Source organism: Panthera tigris, chromosome B4 (assembly GCF_018350195.1).
Source record: "Panthera tigris isolate Pti1 chromosome B4, P.tigris_Pti1_mat1.1, whole genome shotgun sequence".
NCBI classification, from domain to species: Eukaryota; Metazoa; Chordata; class Mammalia; order Carnivora; family Felidae; genus Panthera; species Panthera tigris.
Window position 1 is genome coordinate 122770365 of NC_056666.1, and position 16372 is coordinate 122786736.

At 44.3% G+C, this 16372-nt stretch overlaps 1 protein-coding gene across 1 annotated transcript in view; it reads right to left on the reverse strand.

Annotated features, from left to right (window-relative positions):
• The window catches only part of LOC102970303 (putative tetratricopeptide repeat protein 41), an 84804-nt gene that overhangs the window by 5482 nt on the left and 62950 nt on the right, over positions 1–16372 (reverse strand). The window contains 5 exon segments of the mRNA XM_042993054.1: positions 2641–2694; positions 2697–2773; positions 7773–7925; positions 8683–8830; positions 15109–15280. Of these exon segments, the coding sequence (XP_042848988.1) occupies positions 2641–2694; positions 2697–2773; positions 7773–7925; positions 8683–8830; positions 15109–15280 (604 nt within the window).

Here is a 16372-nt window from a genome sequence, read left to right on the forward strand (position 1 = left end):
AGCTCCTAAGCACCAGAGTCATATACTCTACTGCCTACTGAATGTCCCCACTCACATAAGAGATTCAAACTCAACATGCCCTAAATTCGCTCACCATGGATCCCACCCCAACTCTCAACCTATGCTTCCTGTCTTAGAACGGCAACAACCTCATCCACGCAGATCCAATCACCTCTGGTATGGCCATAAACTGGGGGATACCTTTGTTCCCTTCCCTCACCTCCCACATCCAATCAAGCACTGAAAACAGTTGGATTTACCTCTGAAATCTCAAATACAACCCTTTCTCTCTATTTCTACTGTCCTGGTCTCAGTTAACACAGGAGACTCTCCAGTCCTCTCTTACCAGCCCCATCCTCTATCAGCCACAAGAGTATTAGATCTAAAATGCATTTTTGGTGGGGTGCCTGGGTGGCTCAAGTGGCTAAGCATCTGACTCTTGGATCTCAGCTCGGGTCTTGATCTCAGTGTCGTGAGTTTAAGCCCTGAATTCAGCTCCACACTGGGTATGGTGTCTACTTTAAAAAATGAAGTGAGAATTGTTTTCTATGAAAAACAGGCTGAATGCTTTGGAATTCTTTCACATTCCAGGGCAAGACAGCCATAAAGGGTGGAGGGAAGAAAGAGATAGCAACCTAGAAGGATCTTACACAAACCATGACAATTGTCCAAGTTCTCACCCTACAGAAACTAAAACTGGAAATTGTGGGTGATACATTTTGAGAAAGGTGATGGCTAATTCTAATCAGAGGACCCACTCTAAAAAAAAAAAAAAAAGTCTTGATTCTAAATTTAAGAGTTTGAGGAAATAACTATTTATATGTCGAAGTTAAAATTGAAATGCATAGGATGCCTGAGTGGCTCAGTCAGTTGAGCATCCGACTCGATTTCAGCTCAGGTCATGATCCCAGGGTCATGAGATTGAGCCCCAAGTCAGGCTCCATGCTGAGCATTCTCTGTCTCTCTTTCTTCCACCCCCACATGTGCGCTCTCTCTCTCTCTCTCTCTCTCTCTCTCTCTCTCTCTCTCAAGCAAAGAATAAAATAAAATTGAAAGGCAGTTTGTCTATGTCACTTACCTGATCTTTTGGATTAAGAGACCTAGTGCTATAGAGGACCACAGCTGAGCTGAGCATTGAAAACTCCTCTGAGGAGAGAGGACTGACTCACCGTATGAAAAGTCACCCACTAGAGCTTTTGTTTAATTTCTTCCTTCTAAATTTGACAGAGATGGTTGGCATTTCTTTTTTTAAAAGAATCCCAGGGAGAGGGAAATAACGTGAACTTCATCTATCATACTTCTTCCAAAATAAACAATTCAGTACAGAACATTCAGCTTGATATTATGGGATATGAAAAGCCACACTCCCACTGAAATTATTTCTCAATAGGCGGATTTAAAACACTTATCAGAGGAGCGCCTGGGTGGCTCAGTCTGTTGAGCATCCGACTCTTGATCTCGGCTCAGGTCTTGCTCTCGGCTCAGGTGTTGATCTCACGGTTCATGGCATAGAGCCCCGCCTTGGGCTCTGCACTGACAGCATGGAGCCTGCTTGGGATTCTCTCTCTCCACCCCCTCTGCCCCTGCCCCACTTGTGCACATACGAGCTCTCTCATAAATACATAAATAAAAACACTTATCAGAGAAGGAGAACAGTAATACGGTTCTGTGTCAGAGGTAGCCTGGAATATAAATCACAAAAATCCTCTTTTCATAGTCAGGATTCGTACTAAAATCTCCAGAATTAACAGTTTTATCAGGTTAAGATTTGTCTTGAAACTGGATTGAAATTGAGAGGAGACAAGCTGTACAGGATATATTACACAGAAACACTTCATTTTTGAATAAGTGTCTCACAAAACCATGACCAGAAGAGGAAACAAAATGTAGAATTTATTGCCCCACAGACTGTCACCTCAGATTCTCCGATTGATCAAACTCAGTTCAGGCTCTTCTCAGCTCTTTTTCAACCAGGCCTCACTTTGGGCTTCTGTGTTCATCTCTGCGTTGTCCTGTTTTAGTGTCTTACAACAGAATGGGCAGGAAGGGAAGCCACGCTGACAAGACAGGGTCTAGCCAGGCACGGTGTCCCGCCCACAAGAGATTGAGAGACGGATGGAAAGACTTTTAGAAGATGGAAAGACTTCTTTCCATTATGGACTGAGTGTGTCCTCTTCCCAAATTCTTTTGCTGAACTCCTAACCCCCAACAGGATGGCATTCAGAGATGAGGCTGTTGGGAGGTGAGTGGGTCATGAGGGCAACCCCCTCATGAATGGGATCGGTGTCCTCATAAAAGGGGTGTCCGTCCTCCCACCATGTGAGGACACAGTGAGAAAACAGCTGTCTATGAACCAGCAAGCAGGCTCTCTCATGAGTCTATTGCCACCTGATCTTGGACTTCCCAGCGTTCAGAACTGTGAAAAACAGGTATCTGTTGTCTAGGCCTCCCTGTCTGTGGTATTCTGTTACAGCAGCCCGGACAGACTAAGACGCTTTCCTGATAAGACAAGGTAAACAAGACGCTTACATAGTCAACAGGAGTTACCTGCTTCAAAATGAAAGCATTTTTAAAATAAGCCAAGTATGCAGGTCAAAGGGAAAAGTCACCCTCTTCTAATAGAAATATGTCAGCAATTACCTAATTTACACAAGGTGTCACTTAGGCTAATGCTCAGCTGCTTCCTGACGATGAGGAATTGGTGAAAGTCCCTGCATTTTCCTTTATTCGTATCACTTGTTTATAATATTCAATTGCTTGCTTCCTTTGGCATCTAGAAAAGAGAAATTTAATTAAAGTTTTGCATTCATTCATTCATTCATTCATTCAACAAACATTCAGGGCTGGGGCTCAAAGATGAGTAAAACTGGGGCGCCTGGGTGGCTCAGTCGGTTAAGCGGCCGACTTCAGCTCAGGTCATGAGCTCGCGGTCCATGAGTTCGAGCCCCGCATCGGGCTCTGTGCTGACAGCTCAGAGCCTGGAGCCTGTTTCAGATTCTGTGTCTCCCTCTCTCTGACCCTCCCCCGTTCATGCTCTGTCTCTCTCTGTCTCAAAAATGAATAAACGTTAAAAAAAATTAAAAAAAAAAAAAAAAGATGAGTAAAACTAATCCGTGTCTCAGAGAACTTCCCAAGGTAGGAGCAGAGCCTGAAGAGTGAAACAAAGGACCAGCCACTCATGAAGGGCACTAAGTGCAAACCTAAGGGTTCGGGGCTTCGTGGTGCAAAATCTCCATTAAGAGTATGATGTGATCTAACATGCATTGTAGAAAATTCCCCTGGATGGACGATGTGGAGGAGAGACTGCAGCAGGTAAGGCTACAGTCAGGGAGGCCAGTTACTCCAAAGGAAGAATGAGGGTCTGAGGTGATGCAGTGACCCCCAGACGAAAAAGGAGATCCGCTGAACCTGGGCATTACAGTGAATGTTGTGGCCCTGGTGCTGGGATCATTGGGGCATCGCCCAGTAGAGTGACATGGTTAGAACCTGAGCTCTCAAGATAGACAGGCCTGGTAGTAACATGGAGGTTAGTTAGGCATAGAGCTCTGCAATCAGACTGCCTGGGTGGGAATCCTGGCTCGACCACTTAAAGCTGGGCAAGCATCCTAATCTTCTGAACTTCAGCTTTCTCACCTTCAAAATGAGCTCAACAGAATTGTTTTGAGGATTTGACAAGAAAACGCATGCAAAGCCTTTAGTATAGTGACTGATCATAAACACGATCAAGATGACCCCATGGTGTCTGCACTGGGTGAAACAGAAGACGCGTTTCGTCAGGAAGAGAGGGTGGACGTGTTCAGTCTTGAGAATGTGGACTCGAAAATGCCCAAATACTTTGGAATACTCAAGTGGAGACACCCAATAGATGATAGGTCTAAGAGGAACATGATGGCAGGCAGCCAGCACCTTATGGCTGAAGCTCTAGGCACAGGTGAGGTTGGGGGGCTAAAATTGAGACCAGCGTCCAAGCACAGCATCCATGAACTGAACCCAAGGGAGCACCATCATTTGAACAAGAGTCAGTGAGAGAAAGAGGAAACCCACAAAAGAACTGAGAAGGGATCATCAGAGAAGAGATCCAGGAGGGAGGGGATCTCAGGCACCAGAAGAGAGTTGTTTCCAGAAGGGAGTCATCAGCACAGTCCTTACCTCAGCATGAGAAGGCCAACAAGATCAAAAAGTACAAAGGGACACATGTAACATGTTCCTGATGACATTCACTGGAGTAGAGAAAATGGAGCTGGATGGAGGTAGATGTTCAAAGACAATGAATGGGAAGTCAGGAAGAAACTTGACCTTGAAAAGGTGACTGATGAAAGGGTAGCTGCTGATGAGTGGATACAAAGTCAAGAAAGAGTAGATGACATTTATTTTACTGAGAACATTTACTGTTCCTCTTAAGACAGCTTATTCACTCTTCTCTGTCCTGTTGCTTTTAATTTAACCTCCTTTTTCCAGCCCTCCCCACCCCCATGCTGCAAGGCCCTCAGGATCCCACGGATCATTTCTGTAGTGCATGAGCGCTGTCTCGAGGGCACCTGGCCACCGGGACAAAGGATCTACACATGTGTGAGAGGTGAGGCGAGTCGCACAGCAAAATATCTCCTGGCCTTAACTAATGCTAAGAAAGATGTAGTCACCTAAGGACAACCTTCCACAAGGAAAAAGGCTTCCTGTTACTCCAGAAGGTTGATCGCTGCTAATGAGACCTGGGCAAAAGGCATCCGAGTATGGTCAGGCTGTCTGCCGCAGAGGCCCCCCCTGTGGAACGGACTAGCAATATTAAGCGTCTGTGATTCACACCCCACCCGCTGTGGACTTGTGATGGGGCAGCCCCAGGCAGCACGGATGACTCAGTCAGTATGCTAGTGTTTAGATTTTTCTTTTGCGAGGCATTGGTTTCACTGTCAAGCTGTTTGCTTCTCTAAAGAAAGGCCTGTCTGTGTTCACAGGTGCGGGTCTTAAGGGGAACGAAAGGAGGCTTATCTGGTATCCGGCACCTAAACAATTACCTGATGCGGAGCAAAATAACAATACTAAGAACCCCATTTAATGAGCCCTTTTGGAATGTGCCAGGCTTTCCGCTAAGCACTTCACAGACGGGATCTCTTCGTCCTCACAGTCACCCTGTGAGGAAGACACTATCCTCACTCTCATTTTACCAACGAGGAAATGAATGGGACAGCACCTGTAAAGTTAACCCTAACTACGTGCTCATTTGGGCTACGCTTTTGAAGGTGAATACTCCAAGAAAGACTAAGTGCCCATTGGCAACCTCTCATCCCTCCTGGGAGCAAAAGTGGGAAGAGGTTGCCTGTCTGGGGAGAGGTAAGACGGAGAACAGAGAGCGGAGGGACAGAAACTACGAAAACTCCACAACTTTGTAATATAACCTAGAGCATCTCCAGCCTTCCGGTTGGCTGACTCGGCTCTGAGAGGGTGTGAGCCAGAGCCAAAGGAAGGGTGGGGTGTATCAGCGTCTGGACTCACAAAGAACCTTCTCTCACACCCATCTGGCGAGAGAAGTGGTAGATGCTAACGCTGATTCCACCCATAGAATGACACCTATACCCCTCTCCCAAACACAGGAACTGACAAAGAATCTCTCCTTGACCAAACTCCGCTCACGGCCTTCTCACTCTTTCTCAAACAGGCCTTAACTTTTAGATGTCTGTGTTCATTTCTGCACCGTCCAATTTTAGCAAGAATCCTGATAAGTCCGTTTAAAGAGGACTCCCCGCCCCCTGATGTCTGATCACTGTCAAAACCGGGTTCCTCATTCCCCGTCATCCCCCAGGTGAGGTCTGATCATGCCGGCCTGCTTTCAGCAAGCATCCTGTTAGGTCGGGGGCACCTGGGTGGCTCAGTCGGTTGAGCGTCTGACTTCAGCTCAGGTCATGATCTCACGGTTCGTGAGTTCAAGCCCCACAGGGCTCATTGCTGTCAGTGCACAGCCTGCTTGGGATCCTCTGTCTCCCTCTCTCTCTGCCCCTCCCCCACTTGCGCTCTCTCTCAAATATAAATAAACATTAAAAAATTTAAGAAAACATTAAAAAAAAAAAAAAAAGAATCCCCTTAGGTCCATTGAGCTTGAATCCTCCTCACCCCCGATGTTTCTTCTCAGCAATTTTCCGTCCACCGATCCCCCCCACACACAAATTCTCTTTGTATTGGGGGTTGTGTCCAATCTCTCCCCTGCAAAACCTCACTGCAGGACCTGAAAAAAAGTCCCCCTTATCTTTCTTTAACAAGTGTTACTGAGACAGGAAAAGCAAAGGGACTCCATGAGAGAAAAAGTTGTTTTTTTCCTTCTTTTCTGGCTTTTATTCTTGCTAGGACCTGCACCCCTACCCACTCTACACATGCCTCAGAAGGCAAAGAGCATATGTCCTCCTTGCCAGGGACAAGGAATTAATGATTTCTCAGGAATAGATAACATCTAAGGACGGGCCGGGCGAGAATGACCAGAAGAAGCCATCACGGGTACTCCAGACCACAAGCACTAGACATCTCCACGCCAAGGACCCCTGGCTCCAAGAACTAACACCTGGGCCCTCATCTTTGATCTAGCTGGTTCCTGGATGCCTGAGGGGACATGTACACCAGACCGCCATCCTCAGTAAAAACTCCCAGACCCCAAGCAAAAATGAGACTCGCGCTCTTTTCCTTTCTGAGTCTCCTGGACACCCCATCTGTCTGTCTGTCTGCCTGTCTGTCTGTCTGTCTGTCTCTCTCTCTCTCTCTCTATATATATATATATATATATTTTTTTTTTTTTTTCAGTAAACTCTGCTTTCACCTCCTGCTGGCTCATGTTTGATTTCCATCCTGCCTGAAGCCTAGGACCCCTTAGCTGGTCTCACAGCACCCCACTCTGGGTCCCTGGGCCAGGCCTGCCCTACATCATTATGAACAGTTTTTTCTCTAACAGCCTTAACATTGCCTTGTGTGGAGAGCAGAAGGAAAGCCCCAAGCGTCACAGGAGAGGAAGGGGACTTCCCAAGCGAGGAGAGGAGAAGGAAAACACAGAGGGAAAGCCTGGGTCTTCCAGGAGGAGACCCATGGGGTGTGGCCCCACAGACAATGGAGCTGAGACCTGCACAGAGTCAGGATATAAATACAGTTAACCCTTGAACCACGCTGGGGGGGGGGGGGGGGGGGCGCGGAGAGGGACACCAACCCCTGTGCAACTGAAAATGTGCATATCTTTTGACTCCCCAAAACTTTAATAGTGTACCGTTGACTGTGTTACTGATAACATAAGCAGTCAATTAGTACAGACTTGTATATCATACGTATTGTATATACTGTACTCTTACAACGAAATAAGCTAGGGAAAAGAAAATGTTATGAGGAAAATCATAAGGAAGAAAAAATGCATTTACAGTCCTGTACCGTATTTATTTTTTTTAAATCCATATATAAGTGGATCCACACAGTTCACACCTGTGTGGTTTAAGGGTCGGCTGTACATCTTCCTCACAAGGCCTGGGAGTGATTCAGGGAAACACAACAACATCACACTCCTTTGTATTTTTCCTACTGCAAAAACTTCTACACAATTCATGGGTCAAGAGGTCCTTTCAAATACATTACAGTCAGTGTCCTGACAGACAGGGACAGAACTCTCAGGTTTCTGAACAAGGCTGCAGTCAAAGAAGTGAGGCACCCTCGATGGGTCAACCCCAGACCTCCCAGCCACTGGTATTTTGGTGGGGGGCGGGAGGGGGGAGGAGAAGACACGCTACTTAGAACATTTGATATAAATTTACCTTTCACTCTCTTCCGGTAGAAAAGATAGTAAATCTGCTAAAAATTCCATAATTTCTCCAACTAGGATATTTTTCTCACCAAACAAACTTCTCCTGATATTTAAGCATTCTTGAAGTCTCATTTTTGCAAGAGACGTGTCTCCAGCAGCAAATCTGAGAATAAAATGCATGTGTGTCTTTACTAGGTATGATATTATTGGCTACTTCATTGTACTATCAAAGGTAATTCTTACAAACATCTTTAATTTTATACAGAAAGAAACAGAACAGCAGAGCAGTTTCTAATGTAGAGATTCAAGACCTTCACAGTGACTTATAAGGAGATAAGTGAATATCTTATAAGAAACTAGACACTATTCTCAACCCGATCACTATTGACACTTGGGCTAGGTACTATGTTGTGGGGCTGTCTTGTGTATTGTATAATGTGTAGCATCATCCTGGCCTCTACCCACTAGGTGTCAGTAAGAACCCCTCCAAATGCCTCCAGACATTACCAGAGGTGCCCTGAGGAGCAAAGTCACCCCTAGTTGAGAACCACAGAAGCAGAGGATAGAAATGCTAACATTCGGCATTTCTTCACCCAGTTAGATGGAAAATGGATTAACAAGTGTGGCTTAAGAATCTTAATCTTGGGGCACCTGGGTGGTTCAGTCGGTTAAGAGGCCGACTCCTAATTGCAGTTCAGGTCATGATCTCACGGTTTGTGAGTTCAAGCCACACATCAGGCTCTGTGCTGACAGCGTGGAGCCTGCTTCAGATCCTCTGTCCTCCTCTCTCTGCCCCTCCCCCACTCATGCTACATTCTTTCTCTCAAAAACAAATAAATGTTAAAAAAAAAAAGAATATTAATCTTAATAAAAACTAGTACAGAAAACAATAATTTTTCAAGAAAAAAATTCATGTTTACATCAGAACACCTTCGGTGTATTTCATGGTAGCCTGGTCACAGGGGTTGTTGTCCAAAAAGCTGGAAATTTCAGTAGCACATTCCAAAATATGATTTTCTTTTAAGTACTTTTCACTTGCTGACTTTACCAGGTTGTTCAGCACTCTGCCTGCAGAGAATACATTTTGGCAAAGAAGACGATGCTTAAGGTTTTTTTGTTCTACAAAAGACTTAGGCAGAGCATTTAACATCATTTCTTCATCACTGCCAATAGCCAGGATTTTCTTAATAAATCAATTCCTGGCCTACATTGCACAGGGCTTGGTTTTCATACAACGAATTTGTGTGTGCACAGCAATTACAAGGCTGAAGAGCTAAGACAACAGATTGGAACTGAATTCTGAGACCGTTTTGCAAATGAATAGATCAGAAATTAAGTAAGAATATGGATCATCACTGTGGTAGCCAAGTCCTACAGAAGGCAGCCAGCACAGTCTTGCAATAATAATAAAATGATAAAGCTTACAACAAGAAGCACATGAATTAGCCCTATAAATCCAACTAAGAAATCATGAGCTATCCCTAGATACACACTGCCTTGGGGATGTACCTTCTGCAAAGGCCCAGCATCTTGCTCCTTTATTAAGAGTTATATATTCTGACACTAATACAGAGTCCTAAAATGCAGAAAGGATTTTCTAAGCCCTACTTTGTTAGGAAGAGAAAAAGCCCCAACAATGTTCCCAGAAGGCATTAGTCCAGCATTGGTGGCAGTAAAGAAAATCAGACTTAACTCCCTGTGCTATGGAATTCAGTTGTGATTATAGAAGATTACCATGAAACTGTCAAGAGGCATCTTTTCCGTCGTCAGTGGGACCACATTCACTGCCCCACCCCCACCTCACCCAGGGCCTCACGTCTTTCACTTGGGCATCAGGGAGGGATAGAGCCATGTACCCGATCTCCCAATGTCCCCTCTCACCCGCCATGTAGTCCATTCTCCACACCGCAGCAAAAGTGGTCTCAAAACAGAAATCGGATGATGCCATCCCCAGCCTAACTCTCTGTAACGGCTTCCCCCTCACTGAGAATAAAATCCGAATGCTTGCCCAAGGCCCGATACAATTCGGGCCCAGCTGCCTCCTGCCCTTTGCTCAGGGAGGCTCTTCCCACGGCTAGCACAGGCCAAGCCCCTTCCCACCCCACGGCTCTGCACATGCTGTCTCCTTTGCCAGGACCACATGTCTCAACTTAAATGCCCTCTTGACCCTTCAGAGGCAGACCCTCCCCCTGCTTAAGCTCTACCTGTGGCTCCTCTGTGTCTTCCATTGTATTTATTCCAACCTGCAATCATTGTGTGTTACCTGTCACCTCCATTAGAGGGCAGTGTTGGTGACTGTCCTGCTCACTGTACTGGGTTCAGCAAAGCCCTGGGTGCATCGCAGGTGCTCAGTACACAGTTCTTGAATGTATGAGCTCTGGCCAGGCTGGAATCCTTGCCCCTCTCCCTTTATCTGCTCTCTTGGGCCCTGAATCCCGGCCTGACTCTTGTCAGAAGCCTGGAGCTATAGTGGGTCCCCATCAAAGTTGCTGATAAGGACAATGATCTACCCTCAAGCATCTCTTTTCAGCGGGACCCCACCCCTCCTGCTGGTTTGACCTCCTTGGGGAAACACATTTGTCTACCCCATGCCAAGGTCTGCTCAATTCCTTGGAGCTCTGTACTTTGAACTGCCCAGCTGGCTTTGGAAGGCCAGTCCCAGAACCCACCTAAGTGCCCCTGGTTCCCCCCCTGGTATCCTCTGCTCACCAAGGTCCTAGCATGCCTGTAACCAGTCCTGCCTGCATGAGGGTGCCTCAGAAGCTATACTCTGTATATCAAGGATTATAGCTTCATACACATCAATGCTAGAAGAGATTCTGTATAGTGAGGAGTTATTGCAGACAGACTTTAGGGTCAGACAGGCCTAGCTTGAACTCCCAGCTCCAAATCTGCTGGCTGTGGGAGCTGAAGTAGTTTAAATTATTCTATCTTTCTGACCTTCAGTTCCCTCATCTATAAAATGGGGGTAGCAATACATACCACATCAGGTATATTTGAAGATAAAAGATCATGAGCATAAAGTGTCATACATAACAAGCATTCAACAAATGAGAACTATTACTATCAAAGTGGATTTATAGATGATATCTAGTGAGGAGAAGTGGCTTGCCCAAGGTGACCTTTGATCTTCTAGCCATGGTGGTAGATTGCAAAAACAGCCGTAACCCCCCATGCCAACTTGTACTGATTCCCCTTTGCAATGTCACTCTATGCCTCCTCCCATCAAGAGGTGGAGTCTCTCCCCCACTCACAACAATGGACAGATCATCTAATCAAAACATCAACAAGGAAACAATGGCTTTGAATGACACATTGGACCAGGTGGACTTAACAGATATATTTAGAACATTTCATCCTAAAGCAGCAGAATATACATTCTTCTCCAGTGCACATGAAATGTTCTCCAGAATAGACCATATACTTGGACACAATTTGGCCCTCAGCAAGTACAAAAAATCGAGATCATACCATGCATATTTTCAGACCACAACACTATGAAACTCAAAATCAACCACAAGAAAAAAATTGGAAAGGTAACAAATACTTGGAGACTGAAGAACATCCTACGAAAGAATGAATGGGCTAACCGAGCAGCTGAAGAGGAAATTAAGAAGTATATAGAAGTCAATGAAAATGATAACACCACAACCCAAAACCTCTGGGACGCAGCAAAGGCGGTCATAAGAGGAAAGTATATAGGAATCCAGGCCTTCCTAAAAAAGGCAGAAAGATCTCAGATACACAACCTAACCTTATGCCTTAAGGAGCTGGAAAAAGAACAGTAAATAAAACCCAAAACCAGCAGAAGACAGGAAATAATAAAGATTAGAGCAGAAATTAATGATATAGAAAACAAACAAACAAAACAAACAAACAAACAAAAACCAGTAGAACAGATCAATGAAACCAGAAGCTGGTTCTTTGAAAGAATTAACAAAATTGATAAACCACTAGCCAGTTTGATCAGAAAGAAAAAGGAAAGGACCCAAATAAATAAAATCAAGAATGAAAGAGGAGAGATCACAACCAACACAACAGAAATAAAAACAATAATAAGAGAATATTATGAGCAATTATATGCCAATAAAATGGGCAATCTGGAAGAAATGGACAAATTCCTAGAAACATATACACTAACAAAACTGAAACAGGAAGAAATAGAAAATTCAAACAGACCCATAACCAGTAAAGAAATCGAATTAGTGATCAAAAATCTGCCAAAAAACAAGAGTCCAGGGCCAGATGGCTCTCCAGGGGAATTCTACCAAACACTTAAGGAAGAAGTAACACCTATTCTCTTGAAGCTGTTCCAAAAAATAGAAATGGAAGGAAAACTTCCAAACTCTTTCTATGAGGCCAGCATTACCTTGATTCTAAAACCAGACAGAGACCCCACCAAAGAGGAGAACAATAGACCAATTTCCCTGATGAACATGGATGCAAAAATCCTCAACAAGATATTAGCCAACCGGATCCAACAATACATTAATAAAATTATTCACCATGACCAAGTAGGATTTATACCTGGGATACAGGGCTGGTTCAATATCTGCAAAACAATTAACATGATTTATCACATCAATAAAAGAAAGGACAAGAACCATATGATCCTCTCAATAAATGCAGAGAAAGCATTTGACAAAATACAGCATCCTTTCTTGATAAAAACCCCCAAGAAAGTAGGGATAGAAGGATCATACCTCAAGATCATAAAAGCCATATATGAACGACCCAATGCTAACATCATCCTTAATGGGCAAGAAAAGACCCTGAATAGCCAAAGCAATTTTGAAAAAGAAAACCAAAGCAGGAGGCATCTCAATCCCAGACTTCAAGCTGTATTACAAAGCTGTAATCATCAAGACAGTATGGTACTGGTACAAAAACAGACACTCAGATCAATGGAACAGAATAGAGAACCCAGAAATGGACCCACAAACATTAGTGGCCATCTAATCTTTGACAAAGCAGGAAAGAATATCCAATAGAATAAAGACAATCTCTTCAGCAAGTGGTGCTGGGAAAACTGGACAGCGACATGCAGAAGAATGAACCTGGACCACTTTCTTACACAATTCACAAAAATTCAAAATGGATGAAAGACCTCAATGTAAGACAGGAAGCCATCAAAATCCTCAAGGATAAAGCAGGAAAAAACCTCTTTGATCTTGCCTGCAGCAACTTCTTACTCAACACATCTCCAGAAGCAAGGGAAACAAAAGCAAAAATGAACTACTGGGACCTCATCAAAATAAAAAGCTTCTGCACAGTGAAGGAAACAATCAGCAAAACTAAAAGGCAACCAACAGAATGGGAGAAGAGATTTGCAAACGATGTATCAGATAAAGGATTCGTATCCAAAATCTATAAAGAACTTATCAAACTCAACACCCAAAAAACATATAATCCAATGAAGAATGGGCAAATGACATGAATAGACACTTCTCCAAAGAATAAATTCAAATGGCCAACCGACACATGAAAAAATGCTCAACTTCACTCATCATCAGGGAAATACAAATCAAAACCACACTGAGATACCACCTGACCCCTGTCAGAATGGCTAACATTAACAACTCAGTCAACAACAGATGTTGGCAAGGATGCGGAGAAAGAGGATCTCTTTTGCATTGTTGGTGGGAATGCAAGCTGGTGCAGCCACTCTGGAAAACAGTATGGAGGTTCCTCAAAAAACTAAAAATAGAACTACACTGCGACCCAGCAATTGCACTACTAGGCATTTATCCAAGGGATACAGGTGTGCTGTTTCTAAGGGACATACGCACCCCCATGTTTATAGCAGCACTATCAACAATGGCCAAAGTATGGAAAGAGCCTGAATGTCCATCGATGGATGAATGGATAAAGAACATGTGGTATATATAGACAATGGGGTATTACTCAGCAATCAAAAAGAATGAAATCTTGCCACTTGCAACTACATGGATGGAACTGGAGGGTATTATGCTAATATCAGTCAGAGAAAGACAAATATCATATGACTTCAGTCATATGAGGACTTTAAGAGACAAAACAGATGAACATAGGGGAAGGGAAGCAAAAATAATATAAAAACAGGGAGGGGGACAAAACAGAAGAGACTCATAAATATGGAGAACAAACAGAGGGTTACTGGAGGGGGTGTGGGAGGGGGGATGGGCTAAATGGGTAAGGGGCTTAAGGAATCTACTCCTGAAATCATTGTTGCACTATATGCTAACTAATTTGGATGTAAATTTAAAAAAATAAAATAAAATATAAATAAATAAAATTAAAGAAAGAGGTGGAGTCTCTCTCCACCTTTGAGAGAAGGCTGGTGACTCACTTTGACCAATCGAATGCTGCTGAAGGGGCTCTGTGCCAGTTCTAAGCCTAGGTTAGTGCCTGGGCACAGGCTTCTGCTCCCCTCCTTTTGGAATCCTGTGAGCCACCAAGTGAACGGGCCCTCGCTATCCTCCTGCAGGATGAGGAACCCATGGTCCAGCCACCCCGTCATCTGAGGAGACAAACACCAGACATCTACATGAAGCCGTGGTAGACCAGGCAGCCATGTTGGCCCTGCCTGCTGATCTCAGACACTCGCGTGAGCCCAGCGCTCATCTGCCGAGCCCACCCCACACCTGTGGAAGGCCCCCAGCCAACCCACAGACGATGGACAATGGTAAATGGCCATTGTTGGAATAGCTGAGCTTTGGGGTGGTTTGTTATACAACAAAAGCTAATGAATGCAGCCATTTCAATATGGCACAAGTCTAGAATCCTTCAGCTTAGTCTGACTGTAAATCAGTGGGTCGAAAATGCTTAATATCTTCATTCACTAAACATTCTTTGTCTCTGCTCAATTAGCGGTACCACAGCAGCCTCGGGCATCAAATGCTGGAGAATAAAGCAACGGCTCCCTTGAGGACCTAACTATATGCCAGGCACCATTCTGCATGTCTCATGGTCTCTTACGAACACCTCTAGTCTCACAACAACGTGCAATCGACACTCTTTTTATCCGTCCCTTATAAATATGAAAAAGGTGCCCCAGAAAGGTTGAGTCATGCGTCTAAGGGCAGAGAGCCAGTAAGTGGAGAGGTGAGATTCAAACCCAGAAAGGCAGGCTTCAGAGTCCTCTGAAGGGCCCCCTTCCTGAGGCACAACACAACGGCCTTCAACATGCCCTAAGGCTGCTCTGTCAGAAGAGGAGGGTTAATGGTCAACCCTCACCTGCCCGCCAAAATACTCAAGTGCACAAAAGCACATACACCCACTCCCCTTTCTTGGTGGGTGGCAATAGCCCAGAGTCGATCTACCTCTGAAACCCATCGGGTTATTCTCTCTGCACGTGTCCGCCATACCTTTTTGCTTCACTAAGTCCTGGCCGTCTTTCACGTCGCTGGGGGAAATATCCATCAGGTTCGACCATGCTCTCTGGAAACACTGGAACCCCTCCTGAGTCATCCCTACTTCAAGATAGAGTTCTCCAGTAGCATTCTGTACTTTGGGAAGCATCTCTGTCAGGGACTGAGTCTGCACAAAATGAAAAGGACACCAGTCCTGAGGGAACTCCGCATGAGATTGGGCACAGTAGCCACCCACCCAAGAGAGGCTCGTTTTATAATGAACTTGCAAAAGACGGTAGGCTTTACATTGTTTCTTTTCTTAGAGAATTCTAAATATTTATAAAAGGATGAAATCGCTATTGGGAGACATTGTAAACTAAAACTAAATTTGGGGAAATGTTTTCAGAGGTTGTTAGTTAAGAGTCGTAACAAATATTTTTGAAGAATGATATGACAATGTCTCACATATGTTAAAGTTCCCAGGGAAGGTTTTATCTAGCATTCAGATGAACACCCAAAAACACTATCTAAATGGCCCTTGAATTCCAGGGTGACCAGACATCTGTTTATTTTACATTTGACACATTTTTGCTTAGAGACTCGAATTTAGATTCCCTTTGGCATCCGACTTATGCTCAGGTCATGATCTCATGCTCTGTGAGTTCGAGCCCCACACTGGGCTCTCTGCTGACAGTGTAGAGCCTGCCTGGGATTTTCTTTCCCTCTCTCTCTCTCTCTCTCTCTCTCTCTCTCTCTCTCAAAATAAATAATAAACTTTAAAAAAAATAAATTCCTGGGCGCCTGGATGGCTCAGTCGGTTGAGTGTCCAACTTCGGCTCAGGTCATGATCTCACAGTTTGTGGGTTCGAGCCCCGCATCAGGCTCTGTGCTGACAGCTTGGAGTCTGGAGCCTGCTTTGGATTCTGTGTCTCCCTCTCTGCCCCACCCCACTCGTGTGCTGTCTCTGTCTCAAAAATAAATAAACATTAAAAAAAATTTTTTTAATAAATTCCCTTTACTGGTTCAGCATATTTATTTCAGGGGCACTTAAATCACTCCTCTACCAAAACTTTTTCAACACATAAGAACACTCCAGTTGGTTACAATCTTCTAAATGTCCGATGCAAGAAATTAGTTAAAGATGGGTTATCTTACTATTAATATCCCATTTCAGAAAACATAACATTAACAAGAATATCTGTGAGTACGTTTGGTAACAAGTAATACCCTATTCAAATGAACCACCATCATCACTGGTTATGTAATAGTTTACGCTATA